This window comes from Choristoneura fumiferana, chromosome 18 (genome assembly GCF_025370935.1).
Source record: "Choristoneura fumiferana chromosome 18, NRCan_CFum_1, whole genome shotgun sequence".
In the NCBI taxonomy this organism is placed as follows: domain Eukaryota; kingdom Metazoa; phylum Arthropoda; class Insecta; order Lepidoptera; family Tortricidae; genus Choristoneura; species Choristoneura fumiferana.
The window spans coordinates 9,837,451-9,861,674 of NC_133489.1; the positions used below are offsets into that span (position 1 = coordinate 9,837,451).

At 36.4% G+C, this 24,224-nt stretch overlaps 1 protein-coding gene across 5 annotated transcripts in view; it reads right to left on the reverse strand.

Moving 5' to 3' along the window:
* gpp (DOT1 like histone lysine methyltransferase grappa) overlaps positions 1 to 24,224 on the reverse strand; it is a 45,437-nt gene that overhangs the window by 15,730 nt on the left and 5,483 nt on the right. For 4 of the 5 annotated variants that reach the window (XM_074102265.1, XM_074102264.1, XM_074102263.1 and 1 more), the window contains exons 2-6: positions 24,143 to 24,183; positions 16,207 to 16,345; positions 2,250 to 2,390; positions 1,422 to 1,607; positions 433 to 861 (exon numbers count right to left, since the gene is read on the reverse strand). In XM_074102265.1, the coding sequence (XP_073958366.1) occupies positions 433 to 861; positions 1,422 to 1,607; positions 2,250 to 2,390; positions 16,207 to 16,345; positions 24,143 to 24,183 (936 nt within the window). The remainder of the gene's footprint in view (positions 1 to 432; positions 862 to 1,421; positions 1,608 to 2,249; positions 2,391 to 16,206; positions 16,346 to 24,142; positions 24,184 to 24,224) is intronic. The other variant, XM_074102266.1, reaches the window with a different exon arrangement.

Below are 24,224 nucleotides of genomic sequence, written 5' to 3' on the forward strand. Positions count from 1 at the left end.
TATTCCACCAGTCAGAAAATCCTTTGACCTTGGCGGGAATCGAACCAGCACCATCAGACTCTATGATCACCATAACCACATTAAACGAATTCTAGTTTATACTTACAAACTGCATAAAGAATGAGGTAGTAAAATAAAATAGTATTCAAAAATATATACAGTATTGAATTATTCTGTATGATGAACAAGTTTACAAATATAAGTGCATCATAGGTTTGTGTATGCAGAAAATATTTGTTCAAGGTAATAACAAAATGTAAATCCAAATGAATAAACTTAATTTATTTAATAAAATTTATAGTAATAATGGTAAATATGATGCACTATACGTAACTAATAAGTAAATAAGGTTGATTAAAGAAACGAAACAATACATAAAGACTAAAATAAAATAATAAACTATGTAGAAATATTATGTGATTGGAAACAGACCCTTTTGCTGACCTTGAGTTTCGGATTTTTCAGTCTTTGAAAATATCTCTCCAATTTGGTCCTATCTATAACGTGTAAATAGTAAGAGACGGGTTTCCCAGTCCAGGAGACGGATCCCTTCAGCGGCGACATCACTCTGACGTGCATGATGGTCCCGATGTCGCTAAGATTCCTGTCCGTTATCCTAAAGTTCAGCGGACAGAAACTCTTCGACGAGACTATCTTTGCTCCGTCCTTCAAATCAGCGAATCTTTCTTTCAACTGGTGGTCGACGTGCGGACCGAAGGCGAAGTTGTTAACGAAGACTATCGTCGCAGCGTTAATCTTTTCTCTATGTTCGTCCATCAAAAAGTCGCCCTTTATTAATTTATACTCTCCGAACTTTTTGCCATACCACTTCATCCACATCTTAAAATTTGAATCCATGCTCTGAAATTAGTAAACAGAAAAGATAAGTTATGATGGAATAAAAAATTAAAAATATATGACTCATAATCATAACCTAACCAACAAAAAGTTGGAAAACCCCCGACATTGTCACTTCAAATTCAATATCTCAAAAACGGCTGAACCGATTTTGATAAAACATGTCTAAGGACCATCGCCAGAAAACCTGCTTTCAAATCTTTTCACCCGTTTAAGAGCTACGGTGCCACAGACAGACACACACATAGCGGTCAAACTTATAACGCCCCTGTTTTTGCGTCGAGGGTTAAAAACGATCACCGTGAGGCAAATTAAGCGAAAATTTGTAATATTTGTAAAAATATGATTGAAAACTTGAATAAGGTAAATTGCATTAGGGTGCTTCCGAATAATTCAGATTATTTTTATATTTACTGCATCTGTTTACTCCAAACAATTTACTTGTGCGTGAGATTCGACTAAGTCTATCTATCTACGACTCTGCGATGATCTGCGACTGTCGTCGAGGATTCGAAATACATCAACGCATGAATAATAAGCTTATGATATTAAAATGTACGCACCTCGGCGTATTTGCTCGGCACTTCTGCTTTTTCCACGCCGAAGCAAATACGACAGGGCGTTGCGGCCGCCATCTGAAGCACAACCTGCCCCACTCCCGAGCCCAGGTCCACGAACACATCTTCAGACGTTATGTCAATCTGGTCAATCATCTGTGCGATCAGCTCGAATGACGTCTCGCCATACACCTGTCAAAAATTAGCAATGTCATTTATTAGAACCAAGTACCGTTCCTTTTATGACGTGTTCAGATGATTTAGATTTTAAAAACGTGGAGTGACGCAGAAGATAGACTTTTTTATGTTTTCGCGCGATTATTATAACGGCAATAACCTGAACTGACCCTTTAAGCCAATTATCACTGATCAGTCTGAGAAGAGATCTTTGCCCAGAGGTTGAAAAAAAGCAAGAAAGGGAAGCACAAATGATTATTTAAATGTATAGCTGGATGTATGTACATTAGAACTAAGTTAACTTGCACATATGGCCAAAGTTGCAAAAATATGTATGCACGTCTTTATGCACTTAACATTAAGGCCGTGTATACATATTTTTGCAACTTTGGTCGTGTCGATATCTTTGACTGTACTATAACTTTGAGATATTTCACGTAATAGTATTTTTGGTATCTCTTGAAATACGAAAAATATTAGAAATTATAACATTTATTTAAAAGTATTTAAACTTAAATTAATTTCATTCAATCCATTATAATAACCAAAAATCTGAGAACACAAATACATTCAAATAGTCTTCATAAATAATCAAAGGTAGTTTCATGAAAATGAACTGTATCTACATTGTATAGCGTATTGACAAAGATTAGTGACCTCAGGTGAGAAGGGTTCGTATTGATTGAGCTTGTCCGGGTCGGCGACGGCTTGGTTATACGTCTGTTGGAGGATATGTTTCAGCAGGCCCCGCGATGGATATTTGTTCAGGCGCTGGACTGGTAATGACGTGCCCTTCTCCTGAAACAGAAACACCAAATATGAAAAAACTGGGACTAATGACCAATGACAATAAGGATGACAAAATTTCGTCAAGGTTATTAAAAAATGTCTGTAATTTCCCGGAGATACAAGCAGTTCTCTTAGATTGATTAATTTACTAGCTTACGCACGCATTGTTCCCTCGGAAGCATTAAAAATTGGCTACCTCTCTATAACGCGGCAATTTTAGAAATGGTTTTCTTGGTGGACCTCTATGATCCTCAAGGAATACATCGTCTAAATTTCAAGTCTCTAGCGCCAGTGGTTTAGTCCGTGCGATGTCCGCTGTCCTTTTTTTATATGTATAATAAGAAAAATACCTCGTTGAGTTTCTTGCTGGATTCTTTTCAACAGCGGTTTTTCCGAACCGGTGGTAGTTTTTTTTTGACACTCATAAGTGCTTGTAATAGCCTAAATTGAATAAAGATATTTTGACTATGACTTTTAATGGTTAAGATTCCCTACATATATTACAGGTAAATGACAGAATCTAATAAGCAAACTAAAGAGCTAATAAAGTAATTCCTCTGAAAAAATAATTACACCGCCTTGACATTGATATTGTGACGTTATAAACCTGTCTGGGCCAATATAATTCTTTAAAGAGCAATGAAGATTGCCTTGAATGCTCCAAGGTTATGCAGTATCTTATTAATCATTGTGATACGATTCGTGCGTTTACGTACGGGTTTAATATATTGACACAGGTCATTAACATTTCAGAAAGAACAAAAAAACACAATGAGACTAATGCATACTAACCACGTGTTTTACTGTCTTGTATTTGTAATTCAAGTATTATAATAAAGACATGACATGACCCTGACAAAAATAAATCGATTTCTTCGTAACGTAGAAGTTAGTGTTGCATTATACATCTCTAAATCGACAGGCGCAAAAGGCTCATATCTACACCTACATAAGCGATCGTGACCCCAGTTCAGGCGGGGCCAGTAGGACAGTTGATTTAGTCGCAGCGAGTGCTATTTAATGCCAAGATTGCTCACTCACCCTATTTAACTAACAGGATAGGTACAGTAATATTATACATAATAGGTACCAGCGATTCTTAAACGACAAGTTATACAAGTTGCTTTTATTGAGCCAATTTCATAGAATTCGCGAATGTAGGTATACTATCATACTCATAATAATGCTACATGTCCGGTGCTGATGCTATTTGTTCAATACCGTCCGACATCGTTATTCATAAGGTGAGAACAAGCGATTGTTTACAAAACCTCGAGAAACTGTTAAATAATTAGGCGTAAATTGGTGAAGTCGCAAAATAGATAGGTATGTACTATATTTAGCCAGGGCTGAGGAAAATCAATAACGGCCTCCATAAGCGCTGCGGGCGTATAGTCGCGGTAGGTTCCTTCCTCCCACCGCCCGGGCGGCGCGGTCGGTGGGCGCGCGGCCTTGCGATATTCTTTGTTTGTTTACGTTCCGCGGGCATTTTCATTCAGCAGTGGAGGACTCTTACCTATATTGTATAACAGTTTATTTATTAGTTAGACCATCTGAAACTTGAGATCTTGGACCTTTCTAGGTTTTATGCTAGTCTGATTTGTTCAAAATGAGTCTAAATAAACTGAGGACTTACGTCAACCCACGGGAGTCATGCACGTTACATCCGAGCAGAAGCGTCGGCAGTTATTGGACTCTTCCGCGGGACCTCAATATTTAACTGGAATAATCCGAATCCGTGCCTACTCTATGCAGTCTCAGTCTTTATTAAGGGTCCTAATTAAGGATATATTCAAAAGCAGACTACTTTAGGAGTACATATAAATAGTTTTTTACCGAAAACAATCTTATCATGTGATGATATTTGATACTTGAGCTCACTTCGACAAGGTTTGTTCTCTGAATAATTATTATAATAATATGTAGATAAAAAAATTGTGTAACAAAAAATTGAACCGACTACAAAAAACCATGAAAATAATTTTCTACCAGTCTGAAACTCTGAAGTCGGTCGGTGCCTCAGCACGAGCCAGCAGGAGTGGACCTATAGTCTCTACCTCATCTACCTCACCTACGCACTTTATATTGGGCTTCAATCTCTCCTGCTGGCTTGTGCTGAGGCACCGACCGACTTCAGACAGGTAGAAAATTATTTTCATGGTTTTTGGTTGTCGGTTTAATTTTTTGTTACAATTTTTTTTTCACGCTTTTAGTTAGTGTATATAATCTAAGATACAATAGTTTAATATGAACTGCTCGTCACCTTTTACGAAAGATTGCTTTTTCTGATGCAGAGACGTTCATTATTGAGGAGTCCTGGTGCTTCGCCATCCGTTTTACTATATGCATTACGAGGAGAATAAATTGCCTAGCAACTGTGTCAAAGTAATTAAAATTCAACCCGTGAAATACTTGTTATTGAGTAGTAACTCCGATGGTCAACTGTGGTCATCATCATCAGTTCCACTTTACCAAATGATGATTTTCAAAAGCAAATGCACGAGTTACTACTAAATATATCCAATTTACTATAGTTGTCCCTACAACATTTGAAGAGTTCCTTCGATTTCCTTAAGATCCAATCATCAGATCCTGATTTGGTGCGTATGGTACCTAATTGAAGACATTCCTACGTGAACACAAAAAAAAATCAAATCGGTTCATAAATGACGGAGTTCTGAGGTAACAAACAAAAAAAAACACAGCCGAATCGATAACCTTCTCCTATTTTGAAGTCGGTTAAAAATATGACTTTGGTAGTAAGTAAGTTTCTTTGCAGCAAGGTCAACAGAATTTTATGGTAGGAAATTATATTATTTAGTGTATCATTCATTACTCAAAAACATTATTTTTTTAGTTTTTTTTTATTACATTTATCCATGTTCGAAAAGTATTTTTTTATATTCTTAACTGATCAATATTTTGTTTCTCTAAATACACTATGAAATCAAAAAATATACTCCATTAACACAGCTAACAAATTGCATGGCATGGAACCTCCGTTATATACTACTAGAGTTTACCCGCAGCTTCGCACGCCTAAACTATTCGTTCTAGTAGTTACAATTGAAATTCCGTGATTTTACAAAATTCCTCAGGGAATTCCCAAAATTTAGATCGTGGTCTTCATTTGAGGTTGTGTCAAGAACAACTATCCAAAATTTAAATACTCTAAATCCAGCGGTTGTTATTTCGAGATATTATCCCTATTCCATGGGAATATCGGGATAAAAAGTAGCCTATATGTTATTTCAGATATCCAGTTACCTACATACCAAATTTCGTGATTCTAAGCCCAGCGGTTATTATTTAGCGTTTTTATCCCTATCCTGTATGTCAAATTTCATGGAAATCAGTTCAGTATTTTTTGCGTTAAAGAGTAACGAACATACATCCAAACAAACATCCATCCATACAAACTTTCGCGTTTTTAGTGGGATTAGTGGGATAACGTTAAGAGTATAGTAAATTGTTTATTAATGTATATTCCTACACACACTAGCACACTAGCTTGCCAGCGGCTTTTTCTGCGAAGAATTCGTTTATCGTTCACCCGCAGAAACTATTCAATTTTCCGGGATAAAAACTATATTATGTCCTTTTCAGTTACAAATTATCCTCATACAAGTTTTTTTTTTTCACGATCAGTTGAGTACTACAGGCGGAAAGCGTAACAAACAAACAAACATACTCACTTTCTCATTTATAATATTAGTAAAGATGTTAAACTTGTGCAGTGTTACTTCCACCGCATGGGTAAGTAGTAAGGAAGTGTATTTGAATCTACGTTATGTAAGTTGAACTAGCCGTTTGTTTAATACCAGAATAGTTTGACGGTAACGCGTCGCTAGTAGTGACGCAACCAGAACTGTAGGCATGTAGGTAGGTGCTCGAAGGGCCGTTGCCCAAATGGCTCATTCTATATGGTTGGCGTTGACGCTAAGAATTGCGTCACTCTTTACCGATAAAAATTAGAAAGCGGCTCTCACATCAAATCATCACTATACGTTGCCAACTAAATAAGGTTATAGACATTGAATGCAGGTAAATAAATATACATCGAACCAGAAATGCGGTAGTAAGTAAAGTAGGTGTTATGAACAGATTTTACAACACACATGATCCAACTAGACGTATTTAAATCTGCTAGTGCTCGATTGTATTTTTGGTTGTGTCTGACGTTATACCACTAAAACTATCCGGGAGGTACATTTAGATATTTCTTGCCACTTTAAAATGAGCCAGGTTATTTTGACACCGTAGTGGGGATCTTCAAAACAGTTGTATGTGTACTTCTCGTAACTAGTAATGTCTCAGTTCATAATTAAGTCTCTTTTTTTTTAATTAAAATAAGACTAAATTAAAATAAATTTCCATTATATTTGCATGCAATTCAAACATATTCGAATGAAATTAGTCTTTTTTCATGAATTTGGGATTCATTGGATGTTATTGTAGTTTAATGTGATTATTTTAGTTTCAGTAATTTTATATACTATTCTTATTATTATTATTATTTTGAACAAAACGACTTAAATGACATTGATAATTTCATTTCTTTAATTACTATTAATGTGCATATTTTTATTTATTAGGCTTTCACTTATTTTTATCTTTAATTATCTTGTTTGTGGTTGTCCTTTGTGCAACCCTTTCTATATAATTGTACGCCTCAAACGGCAAAAAGTGGAGAACATTAATCTTTTTGTCACCTGTATAATACCTTTTATTAAATAAATGATTGATTTGAAGAATTGGGATGCACCAAAAAAAATAACCTATAGTTTTTATTTTATTTTTGGAAAGAATAGGATATTTTAAGATACCATTTTCATTGATTATGAATTTAGATGAGTATTAAATTTTTAAATATTTTTTTACGAAATACGCTGGATGACGTCACAGTGAGACAGCCATGTTCCATTGCCTGGAAAAATTCAGGTGGTACATAACATAATCTGTGGCATTACAATTTGACAATAATTCAAGCACGGCTTAGGGCCTGTTTCACCATCTATTGATTAGGGTTAACCGACGGTTAAATGTGATACCGTCTCCGTCTATTCTAACGGCAGCACACCTAACCGCCAGTTAACGCTAATCAATGGATGGTGAAACAGCCCCTCAGAGTCCTAAATTAACCATGACCAATAGTTTTATTTATTTCTCTTCTTTTAGCTTCGATTATTCCTGTTCGTTTAATGGTGTGATAGTAAATAGATTTTTTTTTTAATATCAGATTTTAATTCTATTGTATTTACTTGTAACGTAGTAATTTAATAATCTAATTTGTATAAATACTTTGGAAATACTAGTATACATATCGGACTTTACGATAAATGACACCTGTTTAAAGCCGGGTGCGCATCATGTGATTAAAGTTCTATCTTTGTCACTCTTTGGTATTATAAGCGGGACAACAACATTTCAAACTGTCAATTTGCTTAAGAGTGTAGACCTGCTTTATAATTGCTTTTGTGACGGGACACTGCAGGGGTCAAATGAGGGTCATTACTTAAATTTTGTTTATTTCATTCAGTTTATCACATTTTTTTAATCTGATTTCTGATAACGCTTAACAAAGCCTATTTCTCCAAATGGGTTTCGATTTATTATATGTTGTCAAAAATTGGGACATCCCAATTAAGAACAATATGTTCAAATTAAAATTACTATTTCAGTGAAGTGAAACGGTCCATATTGTCATTAAATGATGTGTATTTTGTCAAATCCACTTGTACGAATAAGTCTAGCCTAGGCGCTTAAAACCAAAACATAAACGACTTTTAAAACTAAATAAGCTGTTAATTCAATATTTATTAAATAACTCCTTAATAGATAATAGAACGTGCCATTACTATACGAACTATCATTACATCTAAATTACCAATTTATCATCTTCAAGAGCAACAAAACGAAGAATTTTGTAACAAGCAAATCTCTGGCTAAGCTAAAGTTACAATGGCGCAGCCAAAAAAAAAGGTCATTAACACTACGTGAGACATTCGCGTTCGCTCAATATTGCGGTCATCGCCCCCACACTCGGCCCACAACGAAATCAAGTCTATCGATATCGCTACATTATTATTTTTAATTCGATTTATTACTAGTTTATCCCGCCAACAAAACAGCATCGGACAGCGTGCCTTCATAAACATACAAAGCGTAACTCTACATTAATATTCATACGTTTGTTTGAGCACAGGTACCTAAGCATGACGAAGATTTTCAACCGATTACTGTACGAACTTTCTGCGCAATAAGGTCACTAAACTTGAAGATCGACAGCTAAGTCGCCGACTAAGGAATATGCTGAAGATAATAACTGTTTCGGCGCGGTTAACTTCAACTTAACAGGTAAAAAATACTGTGTCAGACTAGAGGGCGTAGTTAAGTCTATCTTTTATGAAGGAAGCCATTATAGTATCTAAAATGAAGCTCTTAGAACTACTATTTAGTTGTGGTTTGGCCCATTTTCTAGAATTAAAATAGGTATCTAAGGTTATTAAGTTATTATAGACGCTGCAGGCAAACGCTAAATAATTACAATATATAATGTCAAACGAAAATACGGCTTTAAGACTTTAGTTTTACCCCGTCAAATAAGAGAATTACCGGTTTGTGGAAAGTAAAAGTGATATCGTTTAATCAACAGGTGCATCACTTTTGTGAAACTAGTTATGTCAGGCACCATCCCCACCTCGGTATTTCCTGTACTAATTAGTTACAAAAACTGTCTACTTACCTAAATTCAAATCTAAGTACCTAGCTAACGATAGTAAGTATCATTTGATCTGACATGTTATGTTAGAAGTACATACAACAAACAAACAAAGTATACATAACATACTACTTGATATGTATTTAATTACATATTTATACTGTTAGATATCTCATGTTATCAAGTGTAGCGAGAGCTGCTGCATATATATTATATTACATTCTCAGCATGCGTGTTCCTCATTCCGGAATGTTGCTATGCTCATGTGGAATTTATTGGTATTCAATAACAGTGCCCTAATCCTAACTCCTAAGATCTATGCAAATCTCCGTTTTGGACTATAAGTAGAACTTCCATGTCACGATGAGAAATGGTATGTGCAGCGTGTATAAATAGAGTTAGCCTCGCGCGGCGTCTGCAGCGGACATCGATCGCTGCGTCGCCGCCGCCATCTTGGCCCTCGTGTCTCCCCTGCCCCGCGCGCCAAGCCCCGCGGACGCCCCTCACTGCCCCACATTCACCGCATCGTTTCGCATGGCTATAGGCGAACGGCGGCGTGTTTGTTGTTTCTTGTTGCTGTCTTGTTTAATGTTGCTGACTATTTTCGCCCATCATCGAGGTCTCACTTCCTTGTACGGGAGAATAAAACAAAATACATCCAACAAGACTTTTTTATACAGGGATACTCTTGCTTTGAAGTGGGCACCCGCTCATAATGTGTAGATAGGTTACTAATAAATATAGTCAAAATGCTGCAACTTTAATCACATTCATGTATGGGATTATAGCCAAGAAGAACAAGGCTCTTAAAGAAGTTGTAGACCCAATATTAAGTGCAAATAACTGGTAGAAATATTCAAAAGAACAGTAACGAACTATGCGTAATGTACGTGGAAATACAAATGTGGGAAGCCTGTAAATAGATGAAGGTGACATTGAAGATGTTTCCGCCACGCGACGCCACTAGGCATGCCAACAGTAGAACTGACAGAGTAGCCAGTTGACAAAGTTGCCACTTATTTAAATCACTCTGCGTCAATAGATGACGTTTTTAATTATTTAAACGTGACTTCAGTTCTAACCATTTCGGTGTTGATTGATTAATTAACAAAATAACTTTCCGCCTGATAGATATACCAACATTGAACATTTTAATACAATATCTCCACCTCATACTTTGGTTCTCTATCTATTATCTAGTTCAACAAACAAAACATGCCCTAGATACCCTAAGTCGAACCTTTATTCAGATTTTTGGTACTCCTTTTATCTACAGTATTTTGAATGCATTCAAATAGCAAATGCATACCATCAATTTCAGAATTCGAAATAGTTGCATGCTTACCCTAGCAGAAAATGGTTATAGATATCTAATAGTAATAACACTAAAATCTTATTTTCACTAGCAATTTTCCAAAAAATCCTGTGATCAGTAATGAGCAGAAGCGTGGTTGTAGTGATAGCTATCGAAGTTTTGATTTATTTATAATAATAAATAATAATAATAGAAATTTTTATTCACCATCAAAACCAAAAATACAATACAAGACAGATAACATTATGAAGTGAGGCAAAATGGACATGAGACTCAGCGAGGCGTTTTCAGATTTATGTCTTCATCCTGCATTCCTGCCTGCATATTTGGCAATTCGCATATTTTTTACATTTTAACTCAAAAATCTATTTTTAAAAATACTTAAGGATGCAGATTGTCTTGAGGGAATTAATAAGCAGGTACCTACTAAAATTGTTACTAAAATAAAAAACACAGATGCAACAAAAGTGCTGCATCAAATACATACAGACTTGACTAGTCTCGCTAGGACAAACTACTGAGTATGTACATAATAGCGCCGAAGGTGAACATCAGCTGGGTCGACCTTCCGCGATAACAGCGTTAATAACTCACGATAACATCCTAAAGAGGACTAGCAACGCAAATCAACGTTGCAATTTACACGTTAAACATGAGCATGCATTATATTATAACTTAATGAAGGATTGCGCGTGTTAGTTGTCAGAGCCTGTTCACAAATTACACCAGTCAAGATATGCGGTAGAGACGATACTACTATTGGTCAATTAAAGCTAGAGCGGTAAATGGCATCGTAATCGATGGATAGACCTGTTTATAAGCGAACACGTGACAAGACTAGCAAGGGGTGTCGGAGCGGCCGGGTGGAGGCGAATGAGCCCTGACTACTTGATCAACGCACCCGGCTTCAACTGGCCGCTTTTGCACGGGCTGAATTTAGCTATACGAGTGGTGTTGCACTTGCACCGCATTAACCGTCTTTTCCCACCGGATTGCTTATTTTTTTACGCGACGTCAGTGATAACGGTACGGCAAAGGTTGTGTAGTGTACAGTCGAACAAATTGAATCATGACCCAGGGTAGAACCTTTGTGCTACTAATGTCATGTTTGACATCTCATCATTATTTCAAGGAAATCATAGTGAAATTGATTATTAAAAGGTTCCACCCAGGGTCATGATTCAATATTTGTTCGAGCGTACTCTTACTACGGAATCGTACCTAACTCAAACTTCTCACTCTCTTGGTTGTCTAATAATAATGTTCACTCCAGGCTAATGAGTTCTACTCTATGTACTATCCGTTCTTTTTTTATTTACTACTAACGTCGCATGATACAGCCTTGGCCAAAAGTATTAGCACCCTATAAAAATATAAATCCACATAATATGTGCATCTAAATTGTATATAACATTTACAAATTATTAGTAAATATAAGAAGTGGTCCAGAAAAAATGTAAGTAGCAGATCATATTAATATCAATATGAAAGACAACCCAATAGTTTTAATATTTTTTTATTTTAAATGTATCAAAAATGATATAATTACTAATATCTACGCAAAAATAGACAAACATATTCATCTATGCCAGAATTTTCGGACTTAGCTTTCTTCCTCTTCATGAACATGGACTTATGGGTTTTACTGTTCTTTAAATGCCTCTTCATGTGAGCCCAGTAACGTTAAATTAGGCGAAGTTTAGGACAACTGGGTAGGTTTGGCTATTTTGGTACTATGTATCTACACATTTTGGTCCGAAGAAAACTTTGTGCCTATTTTCCCATAATAGCTGGTGGCCAAATCTGGCCAAAATAATACAGATGTGTTGTGCTGTCGTAATAGAGGCAACAAATGTTTCTCAAGACACTCCCTTACGTAAATTTCCCCATTTATTGTTCCCGTCGTTATGAACTTCTCACTTTTTAATCCATACGTGCAGATAGCCTGCCAAATCATATATTTTTGTGGATATTTGCTGGCCATATTGTGTTTGTATTTTTCTTTGACATTGTCCCTATTGTTAGCAACAAAATATTCTTGCCCAGGAATCTGATTAAAATCAGCCACCACATTATGTTTCATCGTCCATTACGTTGCAGTAATTTTTTTGTAAACAAGTTGTATATAATTTTCTGGCCTGTGTCCTGGCAGTTCTCTGTTTTTCGGGATTTTGATCTGGTACTATCTGGACCTTGTATACTATTTCAGCCCTGCACAGTGCACACTCCTTAACTCGTTCGACCGTAGACTTGCTGGTATTCAATTTGTCGGCGAGTTTTCGCTCGGACATGTTAGGATTAAGGCTGCTTAGCCTTGATCTTATTCGTCGGTTTTTTATCCTGAAATTCTTTTTACTGCTGATCTGGGTATATTTAAATGTTCGGCGACCTTAACTTCACTCCAGTGACGATTTTCTAGGCAATTGTACAAAATTAACTTACGATGAGCAACTTATACTATGCTATGCACCTAGGTAGGTACTTATAATATGCATGTTTTTTCTTGCACGAAGCAAATACAATTATTTTTTTACTGGTGTATGTGTTCAAGTTCGATGTAAGCGAACCAGAACCGAAAAAAAAGGGTTGTACATTTTTTATTACAGGTTTGGTTTCCGAATCAGCATGCCATTTATTGTGTATAATTTGTAAATGTTATATAAAATTTGAATGCACATATTTTGTGGATTTTTCTATAAGGTGCTAATACTTTTTGGCCAAAACTGTAATACATATACCATTTTAGGACTAACTATAAAAGATGCAGCTGTCATAATTTTGCAGTCATTTAAACGCATATGTTTATTTGTGGCCACTCAAAGCCCCGGGGCGAGGCGCGGAAATAAAACACTTCCGCGCCATAGCTTTAAAAAACGCATATGAAGGTGACGTAAGTTGTTTTGCGTATTGCGCTCCAACTCCAAGAATTTTGCCAAAGGAATTAAGGAGCAGATCACGTAACGCCGTTATACAAGTTAGCGCAAGTACGTCCGGCCCGTCTCTACAAAGGACCCCGCGTTGCGTAGCACGACAACTTTGAATACAATTCTACCTGACTGAACCATTCATAACTGCTTGTTACGCAACCTTCCGTCAAAAAGGATCCACATGGCAGGTAAATATTTTTCAATTCCCGTCACCGTTTCCAGATACGTGGGCGCCACCGCTAATAACGATCTGCTTTATATGTTATTTTGAACACTAAAGAGATTAACTAATTAATTCGCTAATGAGTAATGGTAAACTTTTAACTTGGAGCCTTTGCTATATTTTTGCAATATGATAATTAGATATCTAAATATTTTCAAACCTACCAATTCGATCGATATTTAAGTAAGCACGAAATTTTGAGATCAATTAAATGGTCGTACGGAGAATAGCCCGGGTGCACCGGCCGACCGCCAGCCGTCTGCTGCCCTTAGCTTATAATAGTACAAACGATATCGATCGCACGGCGAGGGCGTAACCCCCGTCACGAGTCAACAGAATTACATAAATGACTGATTCTTCACTGAACATGCATTTGATGCGTTATTTATCTTAGTAATCTTACAAACAATTGGCGTCTTAAATTAAAAGATCTTGAATAATGAAGATTTAATTTGAATATCGCCTTTCTAAAGAAAAGTTAAGTATTATATGACGTATCAACGCCTAGCCCAATTCCTTGGTTTTAGAAGGCTGAAATTTTGCATAGAGTTTGTCTTTATGATTAAGACAAGGAATACAGGCGGACTTGTAGATATTTCCACGGGCTAGGAAGGAAGTAAATAGGATTAATATATTCGATTCAGAGTGACCCTATCTCCGTAAATACGATTATTAGACTCTTCTAATTCAACATACAAGATACAAGCGGGTGATTATACAGTAAACTAATTTTAGAAAATGTAGTAATTCTCCCAGGATTAAAAGGATTTTTATATTTATACGATTCAAAATTGTCTTATCTCGTTATTTCCGTTAACCATAATGAATGACTAAGATTTAAGACTTCAATTTTGGCATGCAAATACAAGGTGTTAATTAAATAACTGAAAACCTCAGACACCCCAAAAATATTTTTTCATTTTAAGTTAGTTGATTGCATTTATTATTTAGTACCTTCATTATTTTAAAAGATTAGATTAGATTTTTAGAAAAATATGGCTCTGTCTATTGGAGGACAATTTTGCCAGTGTCTAGTAGTTTTTGCCGTTGTACGGTAAAAAAAATCTAGGAAACGAAATATGAGAGGTAATGGTGGATGAACGATGACAGCGCGAATCAAACAGCTATTTTAAAAGATATTCGTGCGTTTTGCTAAGTCAGTAATTTTACTTCATTTCTAACTCTACACTCATGATTTGTATTTGTCAGTTGCGTTTTGACGTTTTTAGAAGAAAATCACACAGTGACAGCAAACCAGCCAGTATTAAATTATCGAAATAGTATGCAACCTCGCTAAAATATTTAATACGGTATTTGACAACTCCTGATTTTGCCATATCTTAATATTATTATGAAAATATAGATATACAGATAGTGTTTAGCGAAGAGAAAATTTAAATCGGTTGAAAATTGGATTTATAGTGATTTTTTGACAAATCTATATACCTGTCTCTTTCTCAAACGCTTTTCTCTATGCAGCAAGTATGGCGGTATTGGCGTGTGCCGTCACCGTCACATGCCGGTATGTCTTTCTCTGTCTAATCTTGAATTTCAAACCTTTATAACTTTGTTATTTGTAAAGGTAGCTTAAAAACTGTTTTTCTATTCGATAACAGGCATTGTGTAGTTTTAATTTATAAAACATATACAAAATAATCAAATACCGTATTGGTGCCTGTTGCAGGCACAATAAAAAATGCATTTAAAAACACAAGCACAACCTAATTTAAAACATAGTGTAATCTTTTCTACTCTCGATTCTGAGCAAACTACTTTCTGGATTTCAGTTATTTAATTAACACCTTGTATTTCTGTTCGGTAATTTGGCTAATGATACAAAGACAGTACAAGTACTATTTATTACTTATACTAAGACAAAGATGACTGACACAATGTGTATGATGGCTACAACAAAAACTCTAAACGGACCTTTATGACTTATTATATTATTCATAGACTTCCTACTCGATAATTCCTAAACTATTAGTAAAATAATTTGGCTTAAAGTACAAACTTAGATACAACCTTTTTGGTGATTGTCCTACTTGCATTATTTAAGTGGGTGAAATTCGACTTGCGGTCTTAATAAATATTACAATTGAAACCAAAAACTTGTAAAAACACTAATATTGTACTACCAAGTTTATTGTTTATTTCAATCAAAACATAAACATTACACACGCAGCATAAAAGGATGCAGTGACTAAATTAAGCGGACAATTGCGACATATGTAGGTCAAGCAAGTCCGCGCCAGCCCCGGGGTGAGCCCACGCCCTATTCGGGAGCTTTTCACTTTCGATAGCTGTCGCAGTTCCAGTTCGAGATGAGAGTAGGTACTGTTCATATAACTAACGCCTGAAATATGAATTGAGTGAAATGTGGAGTGAGGTCGGGAGCGAGAGTGGGGTGGGTTGGCGGCAAGCGGAGGTGGGTCCGGCCGTTGGAACAACTTCTGCCTGCGTTGGAGGTCACGCCGCGGGTGACGCAACGCGATACACAACCAGTTTATATAACCGACAACACCAAAATACACCAGTCAAATCTAGAACCAGCTTACTCTAATGCAGGTTCAACGCCCTTGTTACTCGTTTGTAATAATTGTGAACCAAGGAATAAATGCATAAATAGTAATAATTACCAGTGCGACGACGGAGTCGATGGCTCGGTTGAAGCGATCGCAGAGAGCCCGCATGCTCTCGTACGAGTGGGTGTTGTAGTCGCTCAGGATGTTGTTTTCCAGAGCGGCCTTCATGTCCGGCAGGTCGTCGCACACCCACCTAAACAACATATTTTATATTTAGTAACACTGTATGTTGCATTGCCACAATTTATTACATACGTATGTATACTCAAGGGTAAGCAAAGAGTAGAGAATGCCGAATGCTACGATCCTTAGGGCCTTATCACACTAGCGATTTGCGGGCGAATTGATAACGATTTCGCCGCGAGCGCGCAACGATGTCGCTATGAGCGTGCAGCGAGTTAGCTGCGTATAGCGCCAAAAACTCCATATTGTACTCTCGTACAATAATAATAGGGAGTCTTCGGCGCTATGCGCGCTCCCAGCGACATCATTGCACGCTCGCGGCGATATCGTTGCGCTTGCGCGCTCGTGGCGCTATCGTTACGCGCTCGCAGCGAACTCACTGCGCGCTCGCCTTCGCTTTCAACTCGCCCGCAAATCACTAGTGTGATAAGGTCCTTCCTTACACGCCTCTTTCGCTTCAATCACACTCATATATCGTTTCATATAAGCTCGTTAGTTGCGAGACTTAAGAGTACTGTAGGAATTAGGCTGTATACCGCTGGCAGGTGGTAAAAATGACCACCTGACAGGTTAGACTAACCTAGTTTTATATAAAGGGATAGGTTTTTTTATATATTGTGTTTCTAGAATATAACTTTAAAACAGATTGACAGCGGTATACATCGCAGATTGCTCCCGATAGCGTAAGCGGCTGGTGCTATGCTATGTAAATGTATTTTTAAGTTCTGAAATAAATCCAAATGATTGAAGAAGTTGTTTATTTTGAACTAAGTTTAAAGTCACGCGCGTTGATCCCCAGTACCTAAGCTCTCACCTAGTTACAGTCCCCACAGTACCTACATCTATCTAACCTGGCCCTTTTCAATTCGTGAAAATTGATCAACGTATCTAACGTAACTGACGGTTAAATGTGATGCAGTCTCTATTTGTTTTGTTCGAATAGCCGGAGACGGCATCACATTTAACCGTCAGTTAACACTAATCAATGGATAGTGAAACAGCCCCTAAGTGTAGCTTTTAGCTTGATTAATTAATGACTTCGATGCCATCAAAGCGATATCTGTTCAATCTTGTACCTTGTTTCTTTACATAACGTTAATATTTATTTTCTATGAGCAAAGCAACTAATGATATAAGTAGACGATATTAGATCAGTATAGCACATATTAAGTATATTTCGGTCCCTCGAGACAGAAATTAATCCAGCGATCCCGATCGAGGACAATATCAAGGTCACGCGGGAGGGTGAACCAGTGCGGTCCGGTCGAGAAGAGGTCACAGCCTCAGCGCACCGCCGTCGCCGGCCCTCGAATCGACTCCTAAACGCCAAACGATCGGTCGACCCAAACTGGTTCCCTGCTAATTTTCGACTTAGAATAATATTATAGTATAACAAACTGCCCAAGGGCGTCTCGGGCCAGCCAATGTGGGGTTCAGTACTAATATGCGGTAAATATTCAATTTTAAATACTGATCGTCACTTAATAATAATAATAATCAAATTTGTTGAATGAATTTCGGTACAAAATAACATAAAATGCAATATTTCACTTAAAATCTATGTAACACATGTGCCTGAACTAGGATAATTCCTGTATCTCAGGCTAAACGAGATAACATTTACATACTAAAATACCTAATCATCAAGGAAAAACAAAGTATGGTGTATAAATATGTAGTATCTACGTAGAAGTTATACTAAATCAAAATAACAAATTTATAATATACTAGCTTTTGCCCGCGACTTCGTCCGCGTGGAATAGTAACTTTGGAAAGTTTTTAATTTATTTAGGGTATTCTGCCAATAATAGAACATAGAAACTTCTACGGTTTATGAAACATATTTTAATACATTGCTTTATATCTCAACTAATTTTTTTTGTTCTTCCATTCTGTGGTAAAACATAAATATTTTGCGGGTAGCCACATTTTAGCAATACGACGTGTATTCTACCCTGTCAACACAAAAGGACTAATTCTTCATAGTGAACTCTTGACACCTTACGTCCTTTATTGTAAGTTAGGAAGGTACGATTATAATTAAGACAGCTTTTTTACTTTTAATTAAAATGTCATATCGCTGAAATAATGGAACTCACTCGTGAAAATATTCGTGCTATGATTTATTACGATTTTCGACGTGGTTTAACGCAACAACAGTGCGTAGATCAATTAACTTCGACTTTTGGTGATGAAGCTCCATCGAAAACCTATTGTGTATCACTGGTTTAGTGAGTTTAATCGTGGACGGAGTAAGCTCACGGACGAAGTTAAGGAAGGTCGCCCGAAATCCGTCGTTGTGGCACAAAATATTGAAGCTGTGCGAAAACTTATAATGCAAGACCGTCATGTTACGTATCGCGAGAAAGAGGACACTCTGGCCATATGTATGACGAGCATTCATAAAATATTACATGAACATTTGTGTGTAAAAAAAAATTGTTTGCGTTGGATCCCGCACAACTTAACTCAAGATCAAAAAGAAGCTCGCGTCGAATGGTGCAAAAAAATGTTAAAAAAAAAATACCCGAGGCGACTCCAATGGGTGACTCAAAATCTGTTTATAATATCTACACAGGTGACGAATCCTGGATCTATGCGTACGATCCCGAAACTAAACAACAATCAACAGTGTGGGTGTTTCAAAATGAGCCGAACCCTACGAAAGTAACTCGTGCAAAAAGCACCTTAAAGCAAATGGTGCCTGCTTTTTTGGTATTAATGACCATGTGGCTACAATACCACTGGAGAATCGTAAAACGGTCAATTCGGAGTGGTACACGACCGTTTGTTTGCCGGAAGTATTTGAATAAATACGCAAAAACAAACAGCAACGAAAGAATCATACTTTACAGCTGTCATACATCTTGCGAAACAACTACATTTTTGGAAGGTCAAAAAATAGAATTGACGGGTCGCCGGAAGCCCTGATTTGGCACCCAATGATTTCTATTTATTCCCAAATGTAAAGAATAAATTAAGTACGTGGTCAACGATTTTCGACCCGTGAAGATGCCGTCGACGCCCCCATTATTTTTCATCCCCATATTTTCAAGTAAATAGGTCAAAATTTGAAAAGCCAATGTTTTTTAGGGTTCTGTACCTCAAAAGGAAAAATTATCTCGTAAACGCGCGGAGTATAGGTATCGAGTTGAAATTAAAACCCTAAACTCAGGCCAATGTCCCGAAAGCTGTGAAAAAAGTCAAAGCAATCAAAAGCTACAGTCATTAAAAAGGTGTTTGCATACAAATCGCCTTAACAGAAAAAGTTATAGGTACTTCCGGCTGTCCTAGAAACTTGGAATTTTGCATAAAAGTAGCTTATATCACAACAAATAAGAAAAATATGAAAATCATAATTTTTTATGTCTATGTCAATAAGCCATCTAAAATGACCCCACATTGCGTACATTTTGCTTATGAGCTTAGAAGGCTCTGCTAACACAGCATCATCCCCTCTGCTAACATCCCCTCGCAGGTAAAATTTTCAAAAACGCTTGAACAAAAATCTATTTATTTTTTATAAGTACCCAATGCCAAGTTTCATAAAGAACCATCGATTTATCTTCGACAATGACGATCTTCCGTATAAAGTTTCATCCCCTATTTCACCCCCTCGCAAAAAGGTTTTTTAAAAACGCGCGAACAATTATCTATTTATCTCTTATCACGTGCCCAAATGCCAAGTTTCATAAAGAACTATCGGTTTATCTTCGACAATGACGATCTTCCATATAATCTTTCATCCCCTATTTCACCCCCTCACAGGAAGACTTAAAAAACGTGCGAACAAATATCTATTTAACTCTTTCCACGTGCCGAAATGGCAAGTTTAATAAAGATTTCCGAGGTACCCAAAGAAGAATGGTCACTGACATTTTCAAAGTGGTTTAGCCGGATGAAAAAGTGTATACGTGCTCACGGTGAATACTTCGAAAAAATAGATATCAATAAGAAATAATAAACCTTGTAGTTTTATAATATCTAATTTCTTTGGGCATGACGCTCGTATCGATCATACGAATGCATAAATCACTGGTTCTGAATTATAAACTTAAGGAGATGCCGTATACTATACACATAATTAACATATCCACTTTTTAGGGTTACAGTGACCACCAACCATTCGTCGTTAATACTAAGCTACTACGTTTTTTTATGTGTATTAGGCAACGAACAGCAAGAAGTAGGTATGAACTGATGAAGATGCCTAACATTGATGACTGTTGAGCTAGATTAGATAAAGCGTGATTTATACCCCACACAAAGTAAGAAACACAACCTGGCACCTGACCTGTCCTATGTGTGTATTGCGTATACATATTTATATTTACATGAATGTATGTATGTATAGCACACCACCATCACACGTATCACTCCGGATTATTGGCGGTAGTTCTTTTGGCTGTTTCTTCGAAGAACCAATTACGTTTTTTTTCGCACTAGTTGGTGCAAAAACAACTTAATATTAGGGTCGATCAACTTTTTCTCGTCACTCGTTGCTGTAGTTACGGTCTCCCGAGTCTTTCTTTAATTAAATCGTAAGTTTATACGATTAAAATTTGCCAAACATTCATTTTTGTGGTGGTTTTAGGCCCCTTCTATAATTGGTCATCTAATAAGCATATTGGTATGATGTGAAATAACATTTCTTCTATTAAACTGTACTAGATACTTTTTGTCTCCTCGCTGAGGGGACAGAATAACAACAAGAAATAGTTGATCCACCCAATAGTTCCTTCGAAGGAACAGCCAAAGGAACTATCGCGAATAATCCCCCATCACTAGTTTTGTGCAGGTACACTATAGAGTAGCTTCGGTGATGCAGCGCTTGCGGGGCAGCACCAGCAGTCTCCTGAACACCATCCTGGAGCGAATGGAGTGCCCGATAGTAGGGCACTGGAATGACTGTCACTGGCGCTCCAAAATTACCCTTTTTAATAATGGTTAGCGATTTGTTAGACGCATTTCCTGATATATTTTTTTTCTTGTATAAAAAAATCCGATCACCTTCTTTCCCTATAGACATATTTTCTGATATGTTTATTTTGTTGTATAAAAATTTCCGAATGCATTCTTTCCCTATAGACATAACTTCTGATATTTTTATTTTCTTGTAGAAAAATTTCCGAACGCATTCTTTTCCTATAGACGTATTTTCTGATATTTTTATTTTCTTGTAGAAAAAATTCCGATACGCCTTTATAACCGATCTTATTATTTACTGATATAATTTTTTACGTTTAGAAAAAGAGCAGTTGTCAGTTTTATTTTTGTTTAGCAAATTTACTTCCCTATGACAGAGTTGACGGAGCCCCACGTGGGGCTCCTATTTCTGGCAGCGTGCCCTTCGGGCATATAAAGCAACCTAACGAACCTATTTATTTATTTGAACCAACCTATCTACTTTGTTTTTGTTAATCGAAAGCTTTTGACATTCTACATAGACGTATGTGTATCAAGTTTATGACAAATAATATTATTAATTTTGTACTTCGATATTATATTCATTCGACCAGTCGTGTTGTATGTATTTTGAACGTTATAGATTACGAACATTATTCATTTAGGCTTTCGACATTCTAGACGTATGTGTCTGTGTTTATGACATTTGATTTTAGATGTTATGCTACGTAACCGTAAAATCACTTGAATAAAGTTAAGGCTTCATAAATAATAAGATCGTTTATAAAGGCGTTTCGGAAATTTTTATACCATATAAAATATAGATCAGTTAATAATAAGACTGGGTAAAAGGCGACTCGGTTTTTTTTCTACAAGTAGAAATATATATCAGATAATATTAAGACCGGGTAAAAAAGCGATTCGGTTTTTTTTGTACAAGTAGACATATAGATCAGTTAATAATAAGACCAGGTAAAAAAGCGATTCGGAAATTTTTCTACAAGTAGAAATATAGATCAGTAATTATTACGATCAGAGGAAAAGTCGATTGGATTTATTTATACAAGAAAAAAAAACAGGAAATGCGTCTAACAAACATGACTTAATTTAAATTTAATTCTCTACTTGATTATGTTTTAATTTTAATTTTAATTTTATGACACTAACGTAGGTAATAAGATTATTGTTACTAACACAATATGAACTGATTGTTTGAGATAAATGATTATTATAAAGCTCTCCTCACAGATCAACAAATAAACCTTTCGCAATAAATATCCCAGTGACTTCCTTGGCGAGTATAACGATGGCTTACTGAGACAAGGTTGTACTGCGAGTATTTTTACCTATAACAAGATATGTAATTTCTAACAGATTTTTCAACGTCAGGGTGCTCGATCGCGAAAAACGTTTGACCCCGATTCTTCTCAACGTACCTACCTAACAACTGCTGCGTGCTCTAGTTTTCAGTTTCAATTACGGGTTAGTAGGTTTACATGTCATTGTGTATATTTAGCAATGTTTACATGGGACAGTGTGACAAATTCGAGTCAAATTTAATATAAAGTAGGTACAGTAAGCGTCCAAGGCAGCTGGCTCATTACGTATACATACCTTGTGCGTCCGAATAGCAAAGATAGAGAAGAGAAATGGTTGTAATTCATAGTCAACAAAATAAAACTGCACAAGTGTGAATTAAACTTGCGTAGCGAAGGTTCCGCATTTCTCTATTGCATTATGGGAAAATTCTATGTTAATTTAAATATCAGCAACTTTTTATAGGTGTTCCTGTAATCTTTAGGTGTACCTATTTCTATAGGTAATTTTATGTATACATGTTTTTTTTATTTGGAGCTGATGTTTTTGGAGATAGGTAATTATTATTGGTAATAGTAAATTTTCGTCTATTTTCTAAAATAACTTCCAAACTATTTATCTTACTATAGGTAGGCATAAGAAATATTTATTTAAGTTTCATACAACCAACTCTTTCAATAAATGTGTCAGAAGGTAGAGTGCGTTTTTTTTTTCTAAATTACAATGAGTATCCCCCATGAGTGTCCATGTTTGGGTCACCAACTTACAAATAACAAATACGCACCAATTTTCGATTTTTCAGCAGTTTCGGAGCAAATTTGGTGTGACAGAAGGATAGTCAGACAGACACGCCATTGATCCTACAAAGAGTTTTTTTATCCCTTTCGAGATAGGGAACCCTAAGAAGAAACGTATTTTTTTTTTTCGGTAAGTTCAGTAATACGTTACAGTCAAGTGCAAAGATATCGACACCGCCAAAGTAACAAAAATATGTACTTATGTATACACAACTATGCATTTAACACTTTTAAGGCCGTGTACTCGTGTACGTATTTTTGTATCTTTGGCCGTGTTGATATATTTGCACTTGACTGTATCCTTCGACGAACCCGAGTCAGACTCGCACTTGACCGATTTTATGCATACACTTGAGTAATACCTACTTACACTTATAAAGTCCGATTTTGTAGGTCGAGCGCGGGCAGTAGGGCGACAACGACACTGCTGTACAAGTTGTTTGTATATAACGTACGTACATTACGTACCTATACCTATCTATTATTCGGCGCGAAACCGCCTCGGTCATTGCCCCCACGTCCTTCACGCTTTACACACGCACGTCATATCAGAACAAGCCCATACACATAGGTTGCTACAATCTACACAACTAGGTACAATCGATAAAGATAACGCAGTATACCTACCTACTTAGGTATATTTCAAATAGTTACTTACTTCAGTTTTGTTGGCACACCCACTACTACATTCTGGGATGTATTTAATTATTTCATATGTGATTTTATACTATGCTGATTAAACAGCCCAAAAAACAATTCACACAAGTAACAAAGATGATTGTTCCTACCTTATTGTTTCTACTATTTCTAGTGCTCCATCGTGTTTGTCCTGTAAAAGAAAAAAATGTTAAATTACAAGCTTCCAAGGAG